General features: G+C 34.7%; 1 protein-coding gene across 1 annotated transcript in view; it reads right to left on the bottom strand.

The window, feature by feature from the left end:
* The window catches only part of alpha-Spec (alpha spectrin), a 509,808-nt gene that overhangs the window by 354,238 nt on the left and 128,420 nt on the right, over positions 1 to 27,150 (bottom strand). Inside the window, exons 11-13 of the mRNA XM_090406229.1 lie at positions 19,583 to 19,684; positions 9,658 to 9,795; positions 511 to 621 (exon numbers count right to left, since the gene is read on the bottom strand). Coding sequence (XP_090262355.1) covers positions 511 to 621; positions 9,658 to 9,795; positions 19,583 to 19,684 — 351 coding nt within the window. The remainder of the gene's footprint in view (positions 1 to 510; positions 622 to 9,657; positions 9,796 to 19,582; positions 19,685 to 27,150) is intronic.

Genomic DNA, 27,150 nt, shown 5'->3' with positions numbered 1-27,150 from the left:
TTCTGACATTTCAGAAACAGAATAACAGCAAAAACAATACAACAAATAAAAACACTACCAGAAATAATACTAATCAACAGTCACTTCTAAAATTACAGCCAACTTCCTGCTTTATCAGTATTTCTATCTTCTTTTATATATGAAATTTTTTTTTTAGATCATAACACTCAAAGAGAATATGTTATGGAACAGGAATAGAATTAGTTATAAAATAAGAATTTCATAAAAGAGAAGGTGGTTAGTGACTTTTTTGTAGTTGTAATAAAAATATTGCCCACTCACAGTATCAATTTACTATAGGTTCTGATCTGATGTGTAGAAGTGACATTATATTAAATTTTTAAAAAAATTAAATTAAAATGAAAAAAATGAAAAATACATGTAGCTTTAAAAGAAATTAGCTTGCTTAACATATAACTAGAATTTCAGCTTTATAAAATTTTAAAATTTTCCAAAAAGATAATCTAGGTTTCATTGAAATTCTGAATTTAAAAAATAAATGAATTATACCTTGATTTTTTCTTCTTGAGCCACAAGTGATTTTTCAAAATCTTCATGCTTCTTGATAAGAGCTTCTACAGAATCTAGAGAGTCACCTAGATCCTCATTTGCCAAGAATGCCTAGCAATTAAAAGACATTAAATAGTAAAATATTTAAATATATAAAAAATAAAAATAAATAAATGAAATAAAATAAAATACTTGAAAGATCTTTAATAGAAATAGGTGTATATTGAAATAAATATACTTCCAATACATTTCCTGCTTTTTTTCTTCAATTCTGAGATACCTGGATAGGAATAATCGCACATAGAAAAATTACATCTATTTGCAAAAATGGATGAAAATCTTTTCCTTCTTTTCAGCTTAAGAGAAAATACATCTTAATGTAACATGTTCACACAGGGGGAAAAAAAAACTAATTTATAACTACATTAATCACAAGAAATTACAAAACTTTCAAGATATGTATCAATACAATAACTACCAGTGCTAAGAAGCCAAGCGATATGAAAACTAAATGCAAGAGTTGCAAAACTCAAAATGTAAAAAAATTATATTCTTATAATTTTTTGACATCTTTAATTTATAGTATAACTAAGTGAAAAAACTTTTGAAGGTTTCACTATTCAAACTTTTATCTATTTCACTATTCAAAGTATTAACTACATGATCCTCTTCTGGAGAGCATCAAACCTCCAAATGTAAAAACAATAAGTTTCATGGACAGCTAGAAGTTATATTCCTTTTGAAAAAGGATATGAGAAAGGCTGTTATTACAAAGAACAGAAGAAGATAGAATGAATGAGAAAGACAAGAAGCTGGCTCTAAAGGTCAAAAGTGGAATGCATGGATATTAACTAGCAGTTTTGTGTTTTTACATGTTTAACCACTTCTACTGGCCATGATGTGTTTATCCATCATCCAAAACATGGATGCAAAGGGTACCATTGAAATAACATAGATAATACAATTTAAGATAGCTGATATGGTTCATCTGTCATCAGCAGCTGAGTGGTTAAACAAAAATTGGCAAATGATGGTGGCCAATTTGACAGAAAAATGTCCCATGAAAATATAAAAAAGATGTAAAGCAGAAAGAGAATATCTGTAAATGATTAGAGCAAGTCTGTTAAGAAAGATATAGGTTTCATCTATAAATTAAAGATGCAAAAAATTATATTTTTGGTTTACTTCCTTTATCCAAGTGTAAGCAAACAATATTTGTGCATGAAGTATCTTCATGGGCTACTTGTATATAGAGGTTAATGATTATTTCACATCAACTGCCTTAGTATCCCATAATGCAAAGCACACTAGGAGATTATGGGATACTAGGGCAGTTGATGTGATGCCATTAGCCTTTATATACAAGTGACCCAATCATGAAGATATTTCACGTGCAAACTTTGTTTGTTTACACTTGGATAAAGGATTAAATCAAGAATATAATTTTTTGACACCTTTAATTTATAGTATAACTAAGTGAAAAAACTTTGGAGAGGTTTCACTATTAACTACATGATCCTCTTCTGGAGAGCATCAAACTTCCAAATGTAAAAATTATATTTTAAGGTTAAGTGGACTTTGAATTTATATAGTGTTAGCAGCTATACAAGTTACAGGTAATACATGTGTGAAATGCATAGGTAGTGTGTGTGTGAAATGCATTCATTGCACATGAGTACAAGGTGGTATCAAAAGGTTTCGAGACTAGCTCTGTTTACGAGAAATTACTTTATTTATCTACATTTACACACTATCATCTTCAAAATAGTGCCCTTGCATAGCAATACAGCACTCCCAGCATTCCTGCCACTTGTGGAATGTGTCCTGGAAGTCTTCTTTTCGAAGCATGTCATGCACCTTTTGCGATTCGCGCTAGATCTTTGCAATGGTGCCAAAACAGCGACCTCTGAGCTGTATCTTCATTTTTGGGAAGAGGGCGAAGTCCGCAGGAGCCAAATCGGACGAGTAGGATGGGTGCAGAAGTGAGATTATGTTGTTTCTGGCGAGAAACTCACGTGTGAAGAGAGCTCAGTGACAGGGTGCATTGTCATCATGGAGCATCCAGTTTTTCGAGTGCCACAGATCCAGTCGCTTTCGCCGAATGTCCTCCCGCAGATGCCTTAAAACCTGGCAGTAGAACTCGCTATTGAAGGTCTGGCCCCTGGGGATGAATTCTCAATGCACAATGCCACGAATGTCGAAAAAAGATGATGCGCATGCACTTGGTCAAGCTGCGGACCTGCCTCGCCTTTTACGGTTGTGGAGATGATGGGCTCTTCCACTGTGAAGACTGTTGCTTCGTCTCAGGGTTGTACCCGTACACCCAAGTTTTGTCACTGGTAATGATCCTCGACATGAAGGACGGGTCATCCATGGCACGTTGATGGAGTTCTTGGCAGACTTCGACACAGTGTTCCTTCTGCTCTTGGGTCAGCAGCCTAGGGACGGACTGTTCTCTATGACACACCAACAATGGCAGCGATGTTGTGGAGTGTTCTCCGACGATCCTCATGCACAAGTTGCCGAATGGTTTCGACATTTTCGGGGGTTGAGCTCGTTGAAGGTCTTCCTGATCTCTCGTCGTCTTCCAGTGATGTTCTTCCACTCTTGAAGCGCACGCACGTTCCACTCAAAACACCTTGAACGACTCATTGCAGCATCGCCGTAAACTTGCCGAATCATGTCAAACGTCTCTGTGGCAGATTTGCCCAGGTTCATGCAGAATTTCACGTTCGCTCTTTGTTCTAACTTGCTGTCCATGATGAAATCACAGACGTGGTAATGCATGTGGTCAGAATAGCACCAGTTGTACAACATCCAATGTACACAGGATGATGTCTTTTGGCACACTAACTTATGAAGGTTGGTGCTGACTGTGCATGCAGTCACAGGGAGCATCTGTTAGCATGTTACAAAACTAGTCTCGAAACTTTTTGATTCCACCTTGTAGCTCGTGGAAAAAGGAAATGATACCATCTGACATAGCATCTGTGGTTGCCATATAACTAAAGAAATGTTAGATTTTGGATGCAAATGAAATTTCTAATAGAGATAAAATGAACTAATATGGAATGTAGTGATAAGTGAGAAAGAAGTGAGTGTAAATGGGTGTGAAAGAGGTAAGAGACAGTGTGAGATGGATAACATGTTACCTATCTCACACTAGATATGGAAGTAGAAGAGTAAAAAACAGAAGGGTGCAATATGACAACAAAAATCTCATTCATGACTTCAAAATAGCAAATGAGAATAGGAAAGATTGAAAAAGTGATTAGTATCAGGAAGATAAAAAAGGAGAAAAAAAAAATTGGAGGGAGGGAGGTGCAAGAAAGCAGAAAAGGATGAGAAAAGATATGGTGATGTGCAGTGATTCCATAATCAATGGAAGTGCGTTTTCTGGAAGTGAAGATTCATGGTATGATTAATGCTATATGGAAGCATTTAGAACAAGTGGAAAGTATGATATTGGTCAGAACAAGTAACTTGAAAATAGATATAGGAGAGAAGATAAAAGAGCTATTGAATGAGATAAAAAAAAAAGACTATGCAGAAGAAATGTTGTACAGCATGTTGATGGATAGAGCATTTTTGATGGTAAATAGGATAGCTGCACAAGGGCTTGGACATATACACCAAAGTAAAACAAAGAGAGTAAAGGAAAACAGCAGTATGGAGAGGCCAATCCCCAGAATAATGTCCCTAGTTTTGTCTGACAAGTAAAACAATAATTATGACAGTGAAGAAAAAAATTTAGTTGATATTCAACTCAGGCTACTTAGTCAATCCATCAAGTTTTAAGAGTTACTTGAATATGCATTGGCCTGAGAGTTGGTTATCATGCATGTTCACTAATGTGAGAAGTATCAGGAATAAAGGCAATAAATTTTTAGCACTGGTAAATGGGATAAACTGCTGAAGAAGTTTATCCTTTAGTAAAGAAGGATAAACTGCTGAAGAAGTTTATCCTTTAGTAAAGAAGGATAAACTGACTGTTGAAGTTTAATTGATACTGTTCATGTAATATTATTATTATTCGTGACACCTCCAAGGAGTCTGAAAACTCATTGCAAGAGAACACCTAATGTGCAACTCTCCGTCTCCACCACTACACCGAACCTCTACTACCAATCATCTACATCAACGGCATCACCACTACAACTACTATATTTTGTCTGTAAATTGTGTGTGTTCAGAAGGGCCGATTTGTCTGTATGGGGGATGAAAAAGCCGAGTTTCCGGGAGGAAAAACCCTGCTACCTCTGTATGAGATTGGCTAACTCACCTTCAGTTGAAAAAGTCCATATAAAGATTCTTCCGGTAATGATGATAATCAAATTTAGGCCTTGTCCAACCAAAGGGTGCAATGTACCGTCGTTCTTCCAATTGCGCTACGGAGGCGCTTATGATAAACTGTTCTTTGTACTCTGAAGATGCTGGGTATAACACCAGCAAAAATACAGCAAATAAGTTAAATATTAATTATTTTCTTATTATTCTTGTGTTGTGAATTAAAATCATTAAAATAAATGAAACAAGATAAACTGACTGTTCCTGACATTCCTACAGAATCTTATAGCTTAATGTAAGATTCTAGAAGATTAAATTATCAGCTCATGTGTATATGCTGCATGTATTCCTGAATTTTACATATACTCCTGAACATAGCCTTAACACAGCAGCTCAAACACCGAGTGCAGAAATTATTTAATAAACCTGGGATTCAAGATGAAAAGATGATTGGAAACCATTAGCAGCAGATAACTAAGATAATACCATGAAGATTCATGAAGCTTGAGAGGAATGTGGTTTTCAGAGTTTGAGAAATAAATGAAATGGGGAGGGGGGGGGAGATAATGGAAACAGACAAGTGAGTAAGGGAATCATAGAGCATAGGTACAAGGGAAATTTTGCAGCTTGTGACAGGTGGAAAAGAGAACTCCAGGCATCATCCCTAGAAGCTGAGTAAGGATTAGGCACACCAAATTCAGGTTAATATTGTAGGTGACTGGCTGTGAGCACGAGTTACAAGTGCATCTTCAGTGAAACATTCTAGGAAAGGTATGATAGGTATTTAGATTTGTGCGATGAGAATAGCTTCCCCTCAATAACTCCTTGGATTCCCAAGAGAAACCATAAAATAATAATAATTGTCTAATATGTAAGTTCTTTTAACATTTTTTTTTTGTACTGCACCATTGCCTGATTTATTAAATGGTATCTGCTTTATTAATCTGTTTGAAGAAGGGTCAAAGCTGTATAACTGAGAGGAGACACCTCCACATAGCCTTTAAAGGAATGCGGAGAACCGACCAGGGCTTCTAACCTAATGTCCAATCCTCACCTTCTCGTGGTGCACCCTGTTGGGTATCTACCTGGATACTGAACGAACAAGGATGGGCTGGCAATTTGGGATTTAGCAAACCAAATTGTATTCTTATTGGCTTAAACCAATATACAAAATGATGGTACAACATGACAAAATTTCATGCCGGATGGGGCGTCGCCCGGTTAAACAAGGCCCCCGTTGTTTTCGCCAGGGAACCAGGGTGAACAGCGAAAAGTCAGCTACTGGAACAAATCTGAAAGCACACCCCAACTCAACATCACCAGAGTTAAAGATTGGTACCATCAACATAAGAAGCCTGAATGGCAAAGAAATCGAGCTAGCTGAAGAATTAGATAAGTACCAGATCGACATAATAGGGGTGACTGAAAGAAAAAAGGCAAAAACTGGTGGGATCTATCTGAGTAATAAATACAAAATGTTATATATAGGAAATTACAATCAAAGAAAAGAAGGAGTAACCATAGTATTCAACACAAAATACGAGGCTACTCTTCTTGAATGGAGGCAATCTCAAGTAGAGTGATGTGGGCAAATATCAGAATGAGAAATTGGACAATGAGACTTATTTGTGCCTATGGTCCCACAGAAGGTTATACTAAGGTAGAAGTGGAGGAATTGTTTGATGCTTTAGAAAAAGCAACTGACATAAGGAAAAAGGAAATCTCGGCCCTTGTTGGGGATTTAAATGGCAGAGTAGGAAATGATTGTCAGACATACAAAAATATTTTGGAAAAATTTGGAGAAAAGAGCAAAGCTAATAATAATGTCAAATACCTGTTGGATTTCTGCTCAGGACATGGACTGATTATTACTAACACCATGTTCCAACATAAAAATGTGCACAAATTCACATGGAGAGAAGAGGCAAGGAATAAGAAAAGTCTCATTGACTATGTTATTGTTGATAGTGATGTTTTCTCCCTGGTGCAGGACACCAGAGTGCACAAAGGATTTGAAATTGGAAGTGATCACTATTTAGTCTTGAGCAGGATAAAATTGAATTTTATATTGAAAAGAATAACATGTAAGAAAATTTTAAAGAGAATAAAAGTTGAGCAGCTCTCAGATGTGAACTGTAGACTAAAATACACAAAGATTATTGAAGAAAAAATGAAAGAGCTTGAGAACAGGAACCAAACCTTGGAGATTCAGCGGCAAGCCTTGAAGAAAACCCTGATTGATTCAGCCAGAGAGGCATTTCGTGAGATTGTCTGCAAGGATAGAAAAATCAGAACTCCATGGTGGACACGGGAAGTTAAAGAGGCAGTGAAGGAAAAGAAGAAAGCATATCAAAAGTTACTGGCAAATAAGTCAGCTTGTGCTCTTCGAGAATACAGAGACAAATGTAAGAAAGCTAAACACTGTGTAAAACTAGGTAAACAAAAGTCATGGAGGACTTTGGCAAGAACAGGGAAAATAAATATCAAGAAGGTGGCAAGATATTCTGCAGGTTGTTGAAGACGCTTAGAAACGGAGGAAAGAGTGCTGTAAAAGGAATTAGAGATGATAAAGGTGACATGAAAACAGGAGAAATAGATATCCTTGAAGTATGGAGTAATTACTTCGAAAAATTGCTAAATGAAACAAGAAGTGATAGCACAGTGGTAAAAAACACTCAACAGGCATACAGTCAGGAATACATATCCATACTTGAAGTAGAAAAAGCCATCAAAGGCTTGAAATGTGGAAAGGCAGCAGGAGTAGATGATATTCAACCAGAAATGTTGAAGTATGGTGATATAAAAGTCTTACATTGGCCGCACTGCATAGTTCAGAAAGCCTGGACAGAGGGACGAATTCCCGATGATTGGAGTAGAGCTCTAATAGTTCCCATATATAAAAAGGGGAATAAACTGAATGTGAGAATTACAGAGATATTTCCCTACTGAGTGTTCCTGGTATACTTGATAGTATACTTGAGAAACGGTTGAGAAGAATTGTGGAAGAAAAGCTTGGTGAAGAACAAGCTGGATTCAGGCCAAATAGAGGCTGTCAGGATCAGATCTTCACTTTACGACAAATAGTTGAGAAAGCATTAGAATATAACAAAGATCTGCATTTAAGTTTTGTCGATCTGGAAAAGGCATATGGCAAGGTGCCAAGAGAGAAGCTATTCAATACGCTACAGTTATATGGTGTCAATGGGGCATTATATCAAGCAATACTTAGTCTTTATTTGAGTTGTAAGTCAGCAGTTAGAATTGAAGGAAGTACAGGAAGATGGTTTAATATTAAATCTGGTGTGAGACAAGGATGGATATTATCCCCTCTGTTACTCATTATCTATATGGATCACATTATGAAGCTAAGTGGTAATAAACATGATATCAGAATTGGAGATGTTAATGTCAGCTCTTTGCTTTATGCAGATGATGTTATACTTCTAAATAAATCCACTACAAGTTTGCAAGATTCCCTGACTAAATTGAATAACTGTTGTAATAGATATGGTATGAAGGTCAACATTAAAAGACAAAGACAATGAAAATAGGTAGAATTGTTGAAAATGTCAACTGTGTTGTGAACGGGGAACCTGGAACAAGTAAAACATTTCAGCTACTTAGGCACAATTTTTACTGAAGATGGTAAATTAAATATAGAAATAGACAACAGAATCAACAAAGCTGGTATAATAGGCAGTCAACTGAATAAATTGATATGGAATAAGAGAGAAATTAGTCGGAACACCAAATTAGCTGTATACAAGACAGTGTTCAAACTAGTTTTAACTTATGGATCTGAGAGCTGGGTCAGAAGTAAAACACTTGACCAGACTAGAGACTGCAGATATGAGAGTCTTGAGAAAGCTTAGAGGTGTGAATAGATGGCATCAATGGCAATATCATATTAAAAACAAGGCTATTAGGAAAGAATTTGACATTGTCAGCATGCAGGAATGCGTTAGCAGAACTAATCTCAGGTGGGTATGGTCACTTAAACAGAATGGGCGAGGAAAGATTAGCAAAACAAGTGTTCTCTGCCAGGTTGGCAGCAAAACGACCCAGAGGAAGACCAAGATATAGGTGGATTGATATGGTACAAAGTGCCTTAGATGATAGAAATATAAGATCTGATAATGTTGGAGTCTTGACAAGTAACAGACTGATTTGGAGGAAAATTGTAGATAGGAAGTTAGTAATGATGTAAATTTTTCATGTAGTACTATCATATCCTGTACACCCCTTGAGGGTACATGGCAGGAATTTGATGATGATGATGATGACGACATCTATAAGCATCTGATAAGATCAAATTAGACATAAATCTGATGGAAAAACAGTAATAACACATCTGGGCATATACACCAACTCTGTCCAGAAATGAATCTGATCACACTCTTTCAGATCCATTTTTGCTCTAAAATACTTTCTGCCATAATTTTAATTAGTGGAGGCATACTCATTAGGCATCACTACTATTCATTAGAGTCAATCTCATGTTTATTCTGCATTTTTGATGCAAATTCCATCCACAAAAGGTTATTAAACTAACTTGTAACATGGACAAGACTAGGGGTTACATAATCTAATCTGGCAATCATATTCTGGAGTCCAAAATTCGAAATTTTTCAAGCTGCTTAAGACCTCAAAATAATCTGGCAGTGGTCTCATACTATGGACAAATAATGCACCTGCCACCTTAAGACATTCATAAACATCTATGCTTATAGCAAGAATCAAACTCACAACCTGTTAATCAGAGAACAGAGATGCCATCCATTTAGCCAACAAGCAGGTACAGCTGATAACCTTTTACTGTTCACACATAAAATGTAGTTCAAAGTACTTAAAAAGTCTTACCTCTTGTTTAGCCATCCACGTATCTGCCTGTTCTGTATCTCTGTAAAACAACTGCAGATCCATGCACTGCTCATAAAGAATTCGCCTTTCTTCCCAGAGAGACAAAAGTGACTGTTTTTCGTTAGCTAGAGTCATTAACTGTAAAATAAGGAAGTATGTTTCTTTAATTATTTTTCAACAATTAGAATACTTATATAACACAAGAATATAATATAATATTAAACATAATACAATATAAAGGTCTTCTGTTGTTCGAAACAAGACTTTCAAACATTGTCTCATGGGAACAATCACAAATTTTGCACAATTGTAGAACACATCAAATTCTGTGTGAAATTTTAGCTTGCTATAAGTATCCAAAAAAAAGTGTACATTTTTGTTGGTGGTGTGCATTGGTGGCATGAATATGGAAAATGACTGACTGTCACATCTCTGGTTGTGCAGTTGAATGTTACAAAATTACATTTTTCTATTTTAACTAGAAGAAACAATATAAATTTAAATAATAAAAGGTACTGAATAACCATAAATTAAAGCTACCAAGAAATTATATACTTGGTTTAATCCTTTATTCAAGTGTAAGCAAACAAAGTACTGAATAAACACAATATAATAAAAAGACACAGTTAACATAAGATTTTTTATTTGTTGTTGTTTTATTTTAGTACATATACTCTCTATTTACAATAATTACTAAATCAGAATAAAAAGCCAAGAACTAAATTAAACTATTATTGAAAGAGGAAAGAAAAATAAAAAAAAAAGTGCCTTATTTAAGTTTGATTATTACACTAAATGACAAAATTAGGTACCAAGTAACAAGTTTTACTTTAACTGAAAAGAAATTGTAGAAAGTGGTTTAGAGCAGGGGTTCCCAACCTTTTTGTTTCCTAGAGCACATTCTAAAATACCGATAGGGCGACAGGCACCATCTATTTTTTCAAGCAAATTTTTTGAATTCATTTGTTAAATGAATACATACAAAGTCTGCATTATAATCAAATGTTTTATTACTTAAAAGTTTATATTATATAAAAATTTAAATATATACATGTAAGTTAGTGTGATCTTTGGCATTGCATTTCATTGGCCAGTGCTTCATAATTAGGAGAATATGATGATATTCCAGTTCTTAAACTGGAATGAACACCTTCAAATGCGTGTCTACTTTACATTGTATGCGTTTAATACTCGTCATGTGTCATTAACGCATGAGTCATATAGCATGCCATGAATTGTTGCGTGATTATTTCGAACTATATGGCACACGATTGAACAGCGGCGGGTGCACACAAATTGGTTGACGGGTGCTATGGTGCCCGCAGGCATAGGGTTGGGAACCCCTGGTTTAGAGGGATGAGAGAAAAAAAAAGTGAGAAACAGAGATTAGAGACTAGAACAGAAGAGACTAAACTAACTATAAACCTACTCCCTCTTTCTATGACTCTATTACTTTCTCTCTCTCATTCTATTTTTTTTTTATTTCTTTTGAGTTAACATAAATTCCATCTTATTGCCTAGTACAAGTTTTTATTTTTTTATTTTTTTCCAGCCAGCATTATGATTTATCCATTAAGATACATCTTGATATCCTCCTTTAATAACAATTTAATTCAGCTTGGTATACTTTTATAGTACTTTTATCAGACTTTATTTTACATTGCTACTTAAAAGTAAAGCAGAAAAGAAAAAATAATGTTGTTAATTAAGCTTCACAGCTAAAGATACCACAATCACAATATTATCTTTCCATGGAGTTATAATGTGCAATTCCTCCCCCTCCCATCTTTACTCCATGCTAAGCCACATATAGGATGGATATAGTCATGAATAATGTACAGCTTCAAAGTGGGTAGCTCAGTCAGTAGCAATAATGTCTTGGAAAAGCATTGATAGTATCTCCTCTAGGATATGAAAAAACCTTTATAGGGCTTTTCATATAAAAGTGAGTTAGCTAGACTCATGTAGAGATGGCAAGGCTTTTCCTCCCAGAAACTCAAGCATTTCATGTTACAAAAACAGAAAAGCCAGTCCAAAAGAACATGCACACACACACACACACACACAATGAATGGACACAATATACATTGGCCTTCCACCCTGAGCTGTTTTGTTGTCCATAATTAAAAAACAACACTGCTTCAAAACAGCTGGTAGGTAGCTAAAATTTTTTGCACAGAAGTATTATTTGATATGTTCTATAAGCTGAACAAAATTTTAGATGGGTGTTTTTACATAAATCTGAAGATTCCCTCATAAGGAAAAACAGTTATTAAAATCCAAAGAAAAACTATATAAAATGTTATCTATAAGGGAAATTAAAGAAATTCTGAAGGGTTTAAAAGTGTAGTTATTTAAAAGACAAGAAGAGCACTCTTGGCACTCATACTTGCTGCTAAATTAACAATTAAGGTTCCTTTCATCAATATAATGCCTATGCTTGACAGCAAGGAATCAACTGTAAGAGCAGTAAATGCTAAATAGATTCTATGCAAACTGTGCAGTGTATATAACTATGGTTTTATTAATTCATTGGATCAGTCTACTGAGAACTGGAGACAGTTTGATGGCAATAAAATTCATCTAAATATTGGTAGTTCAACTTCATTAAAACCTTGCTGTCAAAAAAAGTTAATTTGAAAATTTAAGACATAAGACTGGGATGAAGGATATTTAAAATGATAACAGAAGCAGCAGTCAGAAGGATGAAGAATTAAGACATTAAAGTGTGCTTTGAATAATATGTTTAAATAATTAATTGGCAAAGTTAAGTTGTATGACTGTGCATATTTCAGAATTGGGCTTAATAATAAAGTTAAATCCCACAACAATAACAATATGATTTCTACAGAAAAGACTGAATAACGATATAATTGCTTAGTAGGAAAAATTCAGACCATGAGAAATGAATTTTTATATGTGAAGAAGTTTGAGACAGTGTTAGCTTAATAAGTATGAGAACTCTGCAGTTGATGGTGGGAGCATGTTACTATAATGAAAGAAATAGTGACAGGCCAGTTACTTAGAGAGAGAGAAGTATTATTAACAATTATACACCAATAATACAACATATTTACATAATACAGATATGCCAAGTCAAATAATAATTTATTAATATTAACAAATATTTCATTTTGTCACATAAAACATCAGTGTGGATTGAAGAACAGTAACAGAAATTTGAATACAACTGAATAGTAAAATACATTCGTCTTTAAAAGAGACATGCAATCACATAGTAGCTAGCATTAAAACACTTTTGGTATATATAAGCTATTTAATACAGCTGAGGATAACAATCTTTCATGAAAAAGAAAGTAATCATTACTGTTTAAGTTTTAATAAAGTAGTATGTGGGTGTTATGCAGATATGGAAGTTGTGCAGGTGTCTTTACACAAATAATAATAGAACAGATAGTTAACCTTCGGAGCAAACTTAGCTGGCTGAGTAGGGGGGGGGGGAGTTTAGATTTAATTATGCAACAGAGGAACTAATGATGGAAGGTCTGGTTGCTCAAGGATAATAATTATCAGGAGCTAACATAAAAAATGCATACACGAAATCAAAAATGAGGCAACTAAATTCCTGTAGACCAGTTCCACCCTTCTTTCATTCTCATCTCTTTTCCCCTCTCCTGCTCCCTCTCCCAATGCCATTAGGATGCTCGAAGCTAGGAGTAATCTTACTTTTTTTTCCTCCCTTTTCCTTGGAGTGGGAGTGTGCCTTCTCACTCAAGGTTCCTAGGCCTAAGTCCTTAATGGATTCTCCACCAGCTGTAGTATTTTGCCTATAACTACTACTATGAACAAATTGAAACAGAAGAAATTATATTCTTCTTTAATACTTTATCCAGTGTAAGCAAACAAAGTTTGCGCAGGAAATATCTTCATGACTAGACTACTAGTCATGAAGATATTCTTCACATCAATTTCCTCAGTATCCCATAATGTAAAGTATGCTTCCTTTCTGACATGTATATTGTTAGGCATTATGGAAAAGATCATTACCCAGACTGGTTTTAACCTTTATTGAGGTCTCATCAGTGGGAGCCAGAACCACGAAAATACCAAGGTGGAATTAATGTAAAAGTCAGTCATAAGGTGATATATATTGTCATATATAAGTAATAAAAAAAAGTGTGACTTATGCATTAATTCGACCTTTATTTCTTCCTGGGTCTGGCTCCCACTGATGAGACCTCAATAAAGGGTCAAAACTGGTCTGGAGCAGTGACCCTTCACGTAATGCAAAGCAATATACAAGTGCAAAAGGAAGTGTACTTTACATTATGGAATACTGAGGCAACTGATGGATAGCCAGCAATCCCCATATACAAGTAACTTGGTCGTGAAGATACTTCGCATGCAAAGAGTGCCTAACTTAGGTAAAGGATTAAACAAGAACATGATTTCTTGTCAAGTATAATTTACTTTGTAACCAAAAAAAACTTTTTACAAAATGGTCATGGGATGTGTTAAATGTTACTGTGTTTGGTTCAGTCAATATGTCTCCTCAAAGATCACTTTAGGGAGATGAGAAGTATGACATGGTCAGCAAAGACCATTATATTAAAAATCAATCAACAGTTAATGTCAGAACATTATTTAAAACTGGAAAACTTAAACTGTTACAAGAGGAATTGAAAAAATTTAAGTAGAGTACAGCAGGTATGACAGAGACCATGGACAAATGAGGAATGCAAGAATATTTTACTCAAAAAGAAAAGATAGAGATACATAGAAAATGAACAACAATTATTTAAAAAACATCTTTTAAATTCAATAACAGCATTTATTCCAGCATCATCAAGATTAATCTAACTAAAATTATAAGCAAAAACACACATATGATGATAATACAGATTTGGACTTCACCTGATGACAAAAGTCATCATCAGGAAAAAAAAAGTAGTAGCTATAGTCCTTTCTTTTATCAAGAGCAAAGGGCTCTTGATTCCGCCACGCTTCGACCGACAATCTGGCTCAGATACGTTGACGACGTGTTCGCGATCTGGCCGCACGGTCGACAAACGCTAAACACATTCCTCAGCCACCTAAACAAACAACACGAACGCATACAATTCACCATCGAAATCGAAAACCAAAATTCGCTCCCGTTCCTAGACACACTAGTTACACGTCTCCCTTCAGGCAATCTATCCTTCACGGTCTACCGAAAACCGACACACACGGGCCAATACATACATGCGAATTCATATCACCACCCAGCACAAAAATATGGAGTCATAAACACCCTTAAAAACAGAGCCACAACTATTTGCTCTAACCAGCAGGCCCTGAAACAAGAACTAAAAATCATTAGTGACACATTCATAAACAATGGCTATAACAAAAATACTGTCAATAAAATACTCTATAAAACCACAACAAAAACGAATCTAGACTTCAGTAAAACCATAGCCATCCCATACATTAAAGGGTTATCAGAAAAAATCAACAGAATCCTACAACATTATAACCTTAATGCCACCTTTAAACCACCCACTAAACTTAAAACCATATTCAGCTCCTCTAAGGACCCTCTCCTCCCATTAGCACATCCTGGAGTCTATTGCATCCGCTGCACCTGTAACTTACCGTACATTGGTGAAACAGGACGGACAATCCCTATACGCAAAAAAGAACACATTAGACACATTAAATATAACCATTATGGTGAAGCAGGCCTCTCAGACCACGCACTCAACACCTTACACCAAATCAACTGGAAAAGCACCTGCTCCTTACACCGTACAAAAACATGGTACGAAAGAAAATTTAAAGAATCCTGCGAAATCCTGATAAACCACCCAAATATCAACAATAAAGATGGTATGAAAATTCCAAGGATCTGGATGGCACACATTCAGCCAACCTAATTTGAAAGATTCAACACAAGTCAGGACTCTAGCCAATCTGCTATTATTAGAAACCATTCCACTCCAACTGGCTGGAATGATGTTAATATAATGTTAATATATGTATATAGTAGCCAACACAAATAATAGGACTTTAGCGCTGATGTATAATTTTTTTTTTTTTTTTTTTTTTTTTTTCCCACCAGAGGTCAGGCCAACAATTGTGGTAGCGGTTAGTCAGTGTCTTTAACGAACCAGTATGATTGTAGTATAGCTTGTTTCCTGTGTATATTTGTACACTCCAGAAGATGACCTTAACATAAAGGTCGAAACGTCGAATTGTAAAATTTTAGTAATAGTAAACTAAAGTTTTTATTCAAACACGGTAGTTGTCTCCATAATTTCCAAAAATGTAGTAGCTATAGTATTAAACACTAAATACAAGTATAACCATCTTGAAGAGAGGCAACATTAAGCAGAGTGATGTAGGCAAATATCAGAATGGGGAACTGGACAATGAGATTTATTTGTGCCTGTAGTCCAACAGAAGGTTCTACTAAGGAAGAGATTTTTTGAGGCATTAGAAAAGGCAGTTGATGGAAAGATAAAGGAAAAGTTGGTCCTTGTTACAGAACTAAACAGCAGAGTAGGAAATGATTACCCAACATATAGAAATGTTTTGGGAAAATTTTGAGAAAATATCAAAGCTAATAATAATGCAAATACCTGCTGGCTTTCTGTTCAGGACATGGACTAGTTATTACTAACACCCTGTTCCAACATAAAGATAGGCATAAATTCACATGGAGAGAAGATGCAAGAAATAAGAAACATCTCATTGGATATGTTATTGTTGATAGCAATATTTTAATGATAGTTCAGAACAACACAACAGTATACAGAGGATTTGAAATCTGAAGTGATCACCATTTAGCTTTGAGTAAGATAAAATTGAGCATCATATTGAAAAGAAAAGTGTGTAAGAAAACTTTAAAATGAATCATCTAAGTTGAGCAGCTTTTAGAGGTGAACTGTACACTCAAGTACACAAATGTTATTTGAGAAAAAAATGAAAGAGTTTCAAAACAAGAACTTAGCCTCTGAGAGATTCACTGGCAGATTCTGAAAGAAAAAGAAAAAAAGCATTAATTCAGCCAGAGAGGAATAAGGTGAAGCTGTATGCAAGGACAGAAAAAATCATAACTCCATGGTGAACCCAGGAAGTTAAAGAGGCAATTAAGAAAAAGAACAAAACATACAGAAAGTTTGGCAAAAAGTAAGGCAGCTTGTGCTCTGACAGAATATAAATGATTAAATGTTAAAAAACAAAGTACCGTGTAAAACTAGCTAAATGAAAGGAAAACTTCGGTGAGGACGAAGGAAACAAACATCAGGAAGGGGGACAAAATATTTTAAAGGTTATTGAAAAAGTTGATAAATGTAAGAAAGAGCACTATAAAAGTAATCAAAGATGATAATGGTAACATGAAAACTAAAAATATTCTAAATGTCTGGAGTAATTACTTTGAAAGACTATTAAATGAAATAATATAAAGACGAAGACAATTAAAATAGGCAGAAACACTGAAAACATCAACTACATACTGAATGGAGAACCTACAGAAAACAAGTAAAATAAACAATAACAGACAACAGAATTAGCAAAGCTGGTATGGTAGGAAGTAAATTAAATAAATTTATATGGAATAAGAGAGGTTTTTTTTGGGGGGGGGGGGGGGCTTCCAACTATGAATGGTTCTTGTAAACCAGAAGTATATTCATGTTATAGGTGAGTTTATATAGGTGAGCTTAGGATTTTTTTTTCCTATTTTTATATTAACTTTATGTGATTTTTATTGATTTTTTTTACACAGTCCAGAAATCCTGCTCTAGAGACCACACATGGAACTTTTTCAGTCACTTCAGGCTTTCAATAAGCAGGACAGTGGTCTCATACAAGGTGATGAAATTCTTTAACCACCTAATGACAATCACTGAAATTAGGTCCATACCCACAGTGTGTTGGATGGACAGCATATGTTTTAATCTCTAGTCAACATCTTCAAGAAATGGGCAAAACTGTTTTGAAAGCATTGAAGGTGACCAGGTTGTTAGAGCACTGCAAGGTTTATCATATAAGTAGGATGAACGGAGAGTGCAATATATTATCAACAAAACTGTGAATATAGTTTGAGGTCAGTGATAGTAGATCAATTATATATATATATACAGAAGAGAGCGAAACAAATGAGCCCTTAGGAACACCTGCATTAACAGGAAAATCTGAGGAAAGAACACTTTCCACCATTACACATAGTGAGCGATCTGAGAGAAAACTGGCAATCCAATTACAAATGGAGGAAAATAGACCATTCAACAGCCCAAGTTTCTCTGAACTTTTTCCATGACACATGTTCAGAGATAGATTATGTAGACCAGGAATCTGCTGTAGATCTTGATTGGGAATATCCATATACTGGCAGTCATTGATCAGTTGACAGTTCTCCGGATATCAAAGAAGTTGATTATTGATGACTTATCCATCACTTTGGATAACAGCAAGGTGAGATCAATATGTCGATAGTTGGATGGTGTATACTTATCACCTTTTTTTGGAACTGGCTGTATGTGGACTTTCTTCCATACTGCAGGGTGATGTATAGATAATAAAGAACAGGTGTTAGTTCAAGATCACATCTCCTGTGATGGTGGTATTCCATCAGGACCAGAAGCCTTTTTGGTAGCCAGGATATTCAAGATTCTTCTGATGTCTTTCTGGTGGAAAGCTATAGGAGGCATGCAATGCAATATTCCAGATAAAGGAGGTAATTTGTCTTCATCTATGTAGGAGTTGGATGAGAAAAAATTATGCTGGAAGATCAGCTTTATCTTTAGGTTATGCTGAAATGCTGCTATTTGGATGAGAAAGAGGTGAAAGCACAGATGAACAAAAGTTACACCCATCAGCTATTGCGAGGGTACAGAAGGCACAACTGCCATTAGCACAGATGGCAGTCACACCTTCTATATTTAGTCCTATCAAGTTCAGAGAGCTTTTTTTATGATGGTTTTCAAGTATCGCAAGCTTCAACATAGGCAATGAACGAAGCTAGTGTTTTTTATTGTCTCAAGCCACTCCTGATAAGCAGGTTGCTTTTCTTGGACTGCCCTGGCACACTTTTGGAAAACCATGGCTTGTATATAGGGTGGGAACTTCCACCATTCCAGTAGTCCGACCATGGAAAGGAGGAGTAAAAGTCACTGAGATCGTCCCACTTGGCATTTTTGTCATTCCAAACAAGATGAGATTGTGAATGTCTGAGAGGAGGACATTCCACAAGAGATGAACGTTGGATGAGACTGTGATCTGAATTACCAAGAGGGGCAATCACCTCAACAGTGTACCTCTTGGAAGGAGAACTAGTTAAGAAAAGATCTCCAGTGCTGAGGACCGTCACAAATCCTGGTTGGGAAATGAATGGTTTGTTTAAATCGTTATTTACACCAAATATATTTGCTTCCTCCAAAATAGGTAAAAAAAACACAAGATTCAAAATAAGGCATCCTCTGGAAAGGGATGTCAGATCACACAAAAGCATAAGCACCATCCTTGTGGCAGAAGGAATCATATAAGGTGTAGTTTGGACAGTTAAGATGAGCTGAGGTTGTTGTGACAGTTGGGGTTCAGTCAAATGATCAGGTTTGGAAATCTTCATTGTATGTGGTGATGCATATAATTTAGGTTGGTGTTTATATAATGAAAATTGGTGAGGTGAATATGAAAGAAATTTTGTAAGAATTTTTAATTTAATAAATTTTTATTTTTTGGGGGGGAAGGGGTATTTTTTTGTAATTTTTTTTTTTAGATTTACTTTCAAGCTTGTATGGTAAACATGAAGAGTAAAAGAGCATGAAAAACACTGTAAGAGAAGATACTCTTAGACATGTCATTCATATAGAGGGCAACTAGATTCCATGCTATAACATGCCCTTGACAGTGCCCCACCCTACATACTATTACACAGCCTCCATCCAGGCAATTATAACTAAAATATTATTATAATTACCTTTTCTTTAACTTCTCCAACAGCATAATGATCTTCATCTAAAAGAACTTGTCCAGCTTCAGCTGTGGTACGAAAACTATCTTCACGAGCATCAATTTCTCCCTAACGAATAACATAAATAAAAAAAGTTTTTAATATTGTAAAATATATCCTTATTTTTTACAATCAATTAAAAAAATTTCAGTCAATTAACTGCCTGTAATTTCAAAAATTTCGACTAAAACATACAAAAATAGATATCCACACATGATTATATATCATCATTTTTAAAAACTGTACAAAGGATTCCCCACCCCCTTTCTCTAAAGCACATTAATTTTCTCAAAAATTTGCTTCCTTGACATTTTCTTTTGGCTGGTGAAAATTCAAGACTTCCAATAATAGTTGGTGTGCTTCTAGTAGTAGTAGCTCTTTTTCTTAGATAAATAATTAGAGCCTTGCAACTAAGAATGACTGGTATTAACTTTCCTTATACATAAATACATATATACAGTATATGTACATATATATGAAGGCAAGAGCCTCCATAGCTCAGTAGTATAGAGGAAGCCATCTGGTCGGAAAGACCTGGGTTCGATTCCCATCAGATGTATGAGACTCTGTCTCTATATGAGACTGGCTAACTCCCTAAAGGTAATTAGCCAGTCTAATACAGCGGTAGAGGGTTTTTTTCACCAGGAAACTCGTTTTTTTGTCCCCCAGAACAGACAAACCTGCCTGCAAACATGTGCATCTACAGACATAGGACACACTAGGATGCACAGGGCTAACAACCTTATTCTCGATACAGTAACGGTTAAACTTGGAAAAATCCTCAACACTGCAAAGTAAAAGATGAGGGAAGGAATAAGAAGAAGATATGAAGGCAAAGGTTCCCATAATAATATATCATCTTATTCTTTAAACTTCTGCAAAAAATAAAAATAAAATATAAAATCCAAAATGTTAACTGTCAGATTTTAGGGAAAGACAACATATACTAGAATATTAATTAAAAAAACTTTAATTAATACTTCCTATATTTCGGTAATGCTACATTACCATCTTCAGGGAAGTAAAAATATGATATGCGCATGCAGGCACTAACACTAAACAAATAATGCTGAAGAAAACAACTGAAGTCGGTCATAGACTCCCAAATGGTGCCCCCTAGTGGGCTAAATTAGGTTGTCTTGGCTGTTGGGCTGATGTTCTTAGAATGCAAACTTCTCATATTTGGGGCAGTCTCATGCATCCAAATTTGTTGAGGTTTGGGGAGGTTTTTTTTAGAGCTGAGGCTGATTCCAAGAATAATCTCTCATATTTATACTTGCTGCAGTGTAGTGAAGTGGCTTTCTTCCAGCATTCTTGCATTCTAAGAACATCAACCCAACAGCCAAAACAACCAATTTAGCCCACTATGGGGCACCTTTAGGACTCTAGGAACGACTTCTGTTGTTTTCTTCAGCCATATTTGTTTAATGCACATATCATTTTTACATTCCCTGAAGATGGTAATGTAACATTACCGAAATATAGAAAGTATTAATTAAAATTTTAAATTAGTATTCTAGCATACGTGTCTTTCCCCTAAAATCTGAGAGTTATGTATTACCAATGTATCAGTTTATCTTCAAGAATCCAAAAGGTTACTACTTCAAGATCACATGTTTTACTTTGCCTAAAAGGATTTTTTTTTTTTTTTGGACATGCCATCGTGCAAATCTATGATATTTTTCCCTTTGTATTCATTACTGCCATTATGTGGTGCATATTTCCTAAATGACAGAAAGTAACCATAATCCATTGTTGATCATCATAAGCAAAACTTGAAACGACTTTACTTAATTCTAAATAAGCATGTACCACAGGAGGAAAAAAAATATTGAAATTTAATTACTACAAACAGTTTACAATCGATATTTTGCTATAAGTCTTTCATAGTATCAGTATGTTGCATTTGAATTTCCCACATTAAGAGAACTATGGGAAATTCAAACTTAATGGATTAAAGGTGCACATTTAAACAGCAGCTATCTTTCTTCTGATGGAAAGACAACTATGGAAAATCCATTGAAATAAGAAAACAAATGCAATCACAGTAAAGATATTTCAGAATGATTTGATTGAAATATCTTTACTACTGCTATATGTGTGTGTTTTCTTATTTAAGTGACTATCTTTCTTTCTATTTTTTTTTTTTTTTAATGTGAATCCCATCCAAGAAAGGCTTTTAGCTTATAGTACATTAGTATTAGTACCATGGGTTGGGCTATGGTTTAGATCAGTGATTCTCAACCACTGTGCCGCAGCACTTTGGTGTGCCGTGAGATTTTTTAAGTGTGCCGCCACTGTGAATACCCATACATAAGTGGCGTCAGACAAGTGGTTCAATCAGTTCTACCTTCCTAGTGGGGACTGGCTGAACCAATGCACATGACTATTATAGTTCTGGCTACTGCTAACAAAGCTACATATTAGTTTAGTCTACTAGTCGCCCGCTTGATGTGTGCATATGGTTAGTTACAACTTATATATTCGTTTTCGTACGTGCAATACCACAATATTGTGTAGTCAAACTTAATTAAAACGGATTCAAAGGCAATATACAATATGTTGTTTTTAATAATTTTTTGACAAAATTATTTTAATTTTCAATGAACCCCCTAAAATGGATAAAAAAAAAAGAAAGCTTAACAACGATAATGATGATGCTAGCGATCATGCTAACGAGCCCAGTACAAGTAAAGATGTTTCCTCCGCCAAAAAATGTAATGTTCATCGTAAGTATAATGATGATGACTTCTTAAAATTTGGATTTACATCTACAATGGAAAATGATAAAACTGTTCCCGAGTGTGTGGTATGTGGCTGTAAATTATCAAACAGTGCTATGGTTCCGAGCAAGCTCCAATGTCACCTGCTCACTAATCATCCTTCGCTAGCATCAAAAAACAAAGCCTACTTTCAAAATTCATTATCTGCAAGATCCAAACAATTAAAGATTTTTAAAAAGCAAATTAGTGTGTCTGAAAAAGCTCAGATAGCTTCTTATGAAGTGGCTGAATTAATTGCTCTCAAATTAAAATCTCACAATTTGGCAGAAGAAATTATATTACCTGCTTGTCGTAAAATTGTAAAAAGAATGATCGGTAAATCAGCAGAAATTGATGTTTGTAAAATACCACTTTCAAATGACACAATTCATCGCAGAATTATAGACTTGTCCCGAAATATTGAAGAAAATACTGCTAAAACTCTTGCAAATTCAAATTTTGCTTTACAAATCGACGAAACAACTGATATTATGGGAAAAGCACACTTAATTGCATTTGTTCGATTCATTCACGAAAATGATATAATTAATCAATTTTTATATTGTCGTGAATTATCTGATTTCACAACAGGAAAACATATTTTCAATGAAATTAATTCTTATTTACAAGAAATTAAAATTTCGTGGAATTTGTGCATTGCCACTTGTACAGATGGTGCTCCGGCTATGACAGGATCTATAAAAGGATTTGTAGCACATGTAAGAGAACATAATGCAGATATATTAGTTACCCATTGTTTTTTGCATCGGGAAACACTCGTTACAAAACAATTACCATCAGAATTGAAAGTAGTGCTGGAACAATGTGTTAAAATGATTAATTATATAAAATCAAGACCATTAAAAAGTCGCCTGTTTAGTCAATTATGCCAGGCTCTGGAGTCTAAATACGAATCATTATTACTACACACGGAAGTCAGGTGGTTATCCAGAGGGAAAGTTTTGTCTCACGTGCTTGAATTAAAAAACGAGATAAAGATATTTTTTGAACAAGATAATAATGATTTTGTTGGTTTGTTGGATGACAAAATATGGTGTACTAAGCTGGCTTACTTATCTGATATTTTTGTTATTTTTAATAACATAAATAGAGTTTGCAAGGACCAAAAGAAAATATTTTAAACTCAACCGATAAATTGTTGGGATTTCAAAAAAAAATTACTTTATGGAAGAATAAAGCACAAGAAGGTAGTTTAGAAAAGTTTGAGTCAGTTCCAAAAGATTGTTATAAAATAATTCATAAAATAGTTATTGATCATTTGACAATACTAGAGCAAAAAATTGTTCATTACTTTCCAAATTTAGAAATAAAAAAATTTGATTGGATTCGGAATCCATTTATGATAAAGGCCACATCGGTGTATGAACTAACTTTGAAAGAAGAAGAAGAACTGATTTCTGTGTGTAATAACTGAGATTTAATTTCAAAACATTCAGAAGAATCAATTCATTCGTTCTGGATTAATCTTAGATACGATTATCCAACAATATCACAAAAAGCTTTAAGTGTGTTATTACAATTTTCCACATCTTATTTGTGCGAATTCGGATTTTCAGCTTTGACCGATATAAAAACGAAAAAAAGATCCAGACTTTTAAATCTGGATCACGAAATGAGCGTAGCATTATCATTTATACACTCAAATATAAATGAAGTTATCAAAAAAAACATGCTCAAATTTCGCATTAAATGTAATTTATCATTAAATAAACATTTTGTTTACTTTGTAATGCAATTTCATTTTATATTTTATTGCAAACTATTATTGTATGCTATTTTTACAAAATATATTATAGGTACATGAATTAATTAACCAAGTAAAATTCTTTTAATTTATCTTATTGTTAGTGTGCCGCCAAATTTTAAAATTATTAAAAATGTACTGAGATGGAAAAAAGTTGAGAATCACTGGTTTAGATAATCTAGAAACTCTGTTTAGGAATCAAACATGGAATTTTTTCAAGCCACTTTAGGCCTCCAATAAGCAGGCTGGTGGTCTCACACTAGGCAATGAAATACATCTCCCACACAGTTAGAAAGACATGCTAACTAGGCCAGAAAATATACAGTGCTTGGAAAGAACTCAACACATGTTTCCCATAGGCAAGGTGCATCATGCCACGTAACGAGTTATGGTTGTAGTCAGAATAAACTGGAGGAATATGATGCTTCCAAGTCAGTGCAACTGTATTCAGGTGAAATGGCTGTGAGAAGGGAACTGATGGAGTTTGAAAGAGGCAATGTGATAGGATGGGTCTGCACCCCATTTGGAGGAGGTAAGCTTCCTTAGTATGTTGTTTCTTGCATTCACTTTTGCCTTTGTTTTTTCTATGTAGGTTTTATATGAGAGGGTGCAATCAAGAGTCGCACCGAGGTAGATTGGTTTCCAGGAATGTTCTATATTAGAGCCTTCCCAAGAAATCTGTAGCTTCCTGTTGGCTTCCTTATCGTTAAGGTGGAAAAGGCCAATCTGGGTTTTCAAGGGGTTTGGTTTTAGTTGATTGCTGGTATAATATGTGATTAGACTATTTAAGGCAAGTGATAGAGTAGTTTCAATGGACTTGAAATTTTTTGACTGAGTAGCTATGGCAAGGTCATCAGCATAGATAAAATTTCTAGTTCCTGGAAAGATAGGGAGATCGTTGACATAGATGTTGAAGAGTAATGGTGATAACACACTTCCCTGGGGTAGGCCATTTTTTTGGTGGTGCCAGCAGCTCTTCCTACCCCAAGGTCCACGTAAAAGCGTCTGTTTTCCAAGAGTGATTGGATCAGGAGGACAAGGTGATAGCCTCTAGTTATTCTGTATATTTTATTTCTGAGTGTGAGATGGTTTATGGTATCAAATGCTCCAGTTAGGTCTACAAAGACTACTCCTGTGGCTAGTTTTTGCTCATAACCATTTTCTATATATTGAGTGAGGTTGAGAATTTGTGATGTGCAGGATTTGCCCGGTCTAAAGCCAGCCTGCTCAGCAATAAGATGGGATTCAATTAGGGGTTGTAGCCTATTCAAAATTAATCGTTCATAGAGTTTAAAGAGGTTGCTGAGTAGTGATATAGGTTTGTAATTTTTTGCTTCAGTTGGGGTTTTCCCTGGTTTCAGAAAGGCCACCACTTTGGCATGCCTCCAGATAGTTGGTATCCTTAGGGTTCTGAGGCAAGTGTTGTATAGGTTTAATAACCACTCTTTAGTCTTAGTTTCCAAAATGTTTAATCTGTTCATTACAGACATCATCAAGGCCTGCAGATTTTCTAGGTTTTAATAGGTTTATGGCAGCGTTGAGTTCAGTGATGGTGAAATCTGAGTTAATCATATTTTGTTCCTCACTTGAGGTTCTAAGTATCTTATTTTTTGTGTGTTTTTTAGTGAATTTTCCATTCAGCAGCAGCTGGTGACAAGCAGGAACAAAATTGTCAATAAGTTTGCTCACTTCAACAGATGGTTGGGTTTGCACCAAGTGAGCTATGATCGCCCCGACCTGAACATGTTTACCTCCTTATCAGCCTCAAAAATTTTTACATCAATTAAAATCCAGATGTGAAGCATACTATAGAGTTTAGAAACATGGAGAAGTGCTAGTAATCAATTATCTCCATGAAGGAATGTAATAATCCTTCACACCTAAGTGAACCCTTAACTGGATTAACTTGCAATCGTAGTTGCATCAGAACTGAACAGTGCGAAACACATAATTCCTTACAATACTTGCAGCATAATTAATTTTAAATCAAGATATTGACTAAATGTACACAATATCTTTTTATATTTCTAGTTCTTTTATCATGTTTTATAATGTTTGTTGTTAATGCCAAGAAAAAATAAGAGAAACTTCAATTTCTGAAATACATGTTATGTTAGAGAGAGAAAGAGAGAGAGAAAAAACATTACGAGTTATTTGGAAAATGGTTGAAATCCATTAGTGCTCATAAATCTTATGTGAACATAGGAAAAAAAATTGATTTCAGCATTTATTTTTAGTTTATTTATTCACCTAATTACCATGATGACCATGGTAATTAGGTGAATAAATAAACTAAAAGATGACCATGCTTTTTTTTTTCAGAGAACTTTATTAAAAATTATTTTGACAAAAAATTATTTTCTAAAATAATTGCAAAGGCATTTATTTTTAAAGTGTGCTCTTTCTTTCTAAGTTAAATCTAAACAAGACTTAATTTTAGAAGTGTGCCATTGTTTATTCATAATTCTAGTTATAAATATCTTCACAACAGAATGCTGGCCATTTCTACACTTGTACAGTTCTCATTTACAGAAAACAAATCATGACATTTATAATAAAGTCTAATGTTATCTTTGAGTGACAGTTCATCTCCAAATTTCCAAGAATTAAATTACACATTAAGACAAACAAAAAGTTATGAAACAAATTATGTATTAGCCTAGCTTTCTGCACAACATGCAACTAAAACAATTATTAATGTCATTCTCATGATTATTTTCAATGTTCAGTTGGCAAAAATAGTGAGAAAATAATCTTCTGCACTTTGTTTTGAAAAATGAATGAATGAAAGAAAGAGAGACAATATTATAGATAAAATTTGGCCCTGAAACAGTCTTACCCAATGAAGAACAAAATGCTACATATTATTATTATTACATCAAAAATTAAATTACTGCACATTTGAAAAGAAATATATCTATTGCTAGATTTGATATGCAGCATTTTTGAAGTAAATACACTTGTACTACTATTTTACACTAAAAATATATAAGTAACTCCCCAAAGGA

Source organism: Typopeltis vanoorti, chromosome 16, assembly GCF_054136105.1.
Source record: "Typopeltis vanoorti isolate ZY-2024b chromosome 16, IOZ_Tvanoo_1.0, whole genome shotgun sequence".
In the NCBI taxonomy this organism is placed as follows: Eukaryota; Metazoa; Arthropoda; class Arachnida; order Uropygi; family Thelyphonidae; genus Typopeltis; species Typopeltis vanoorti.
This window is presented reverse-complemented; position numbering and strand designations above follow the sequence as displayed.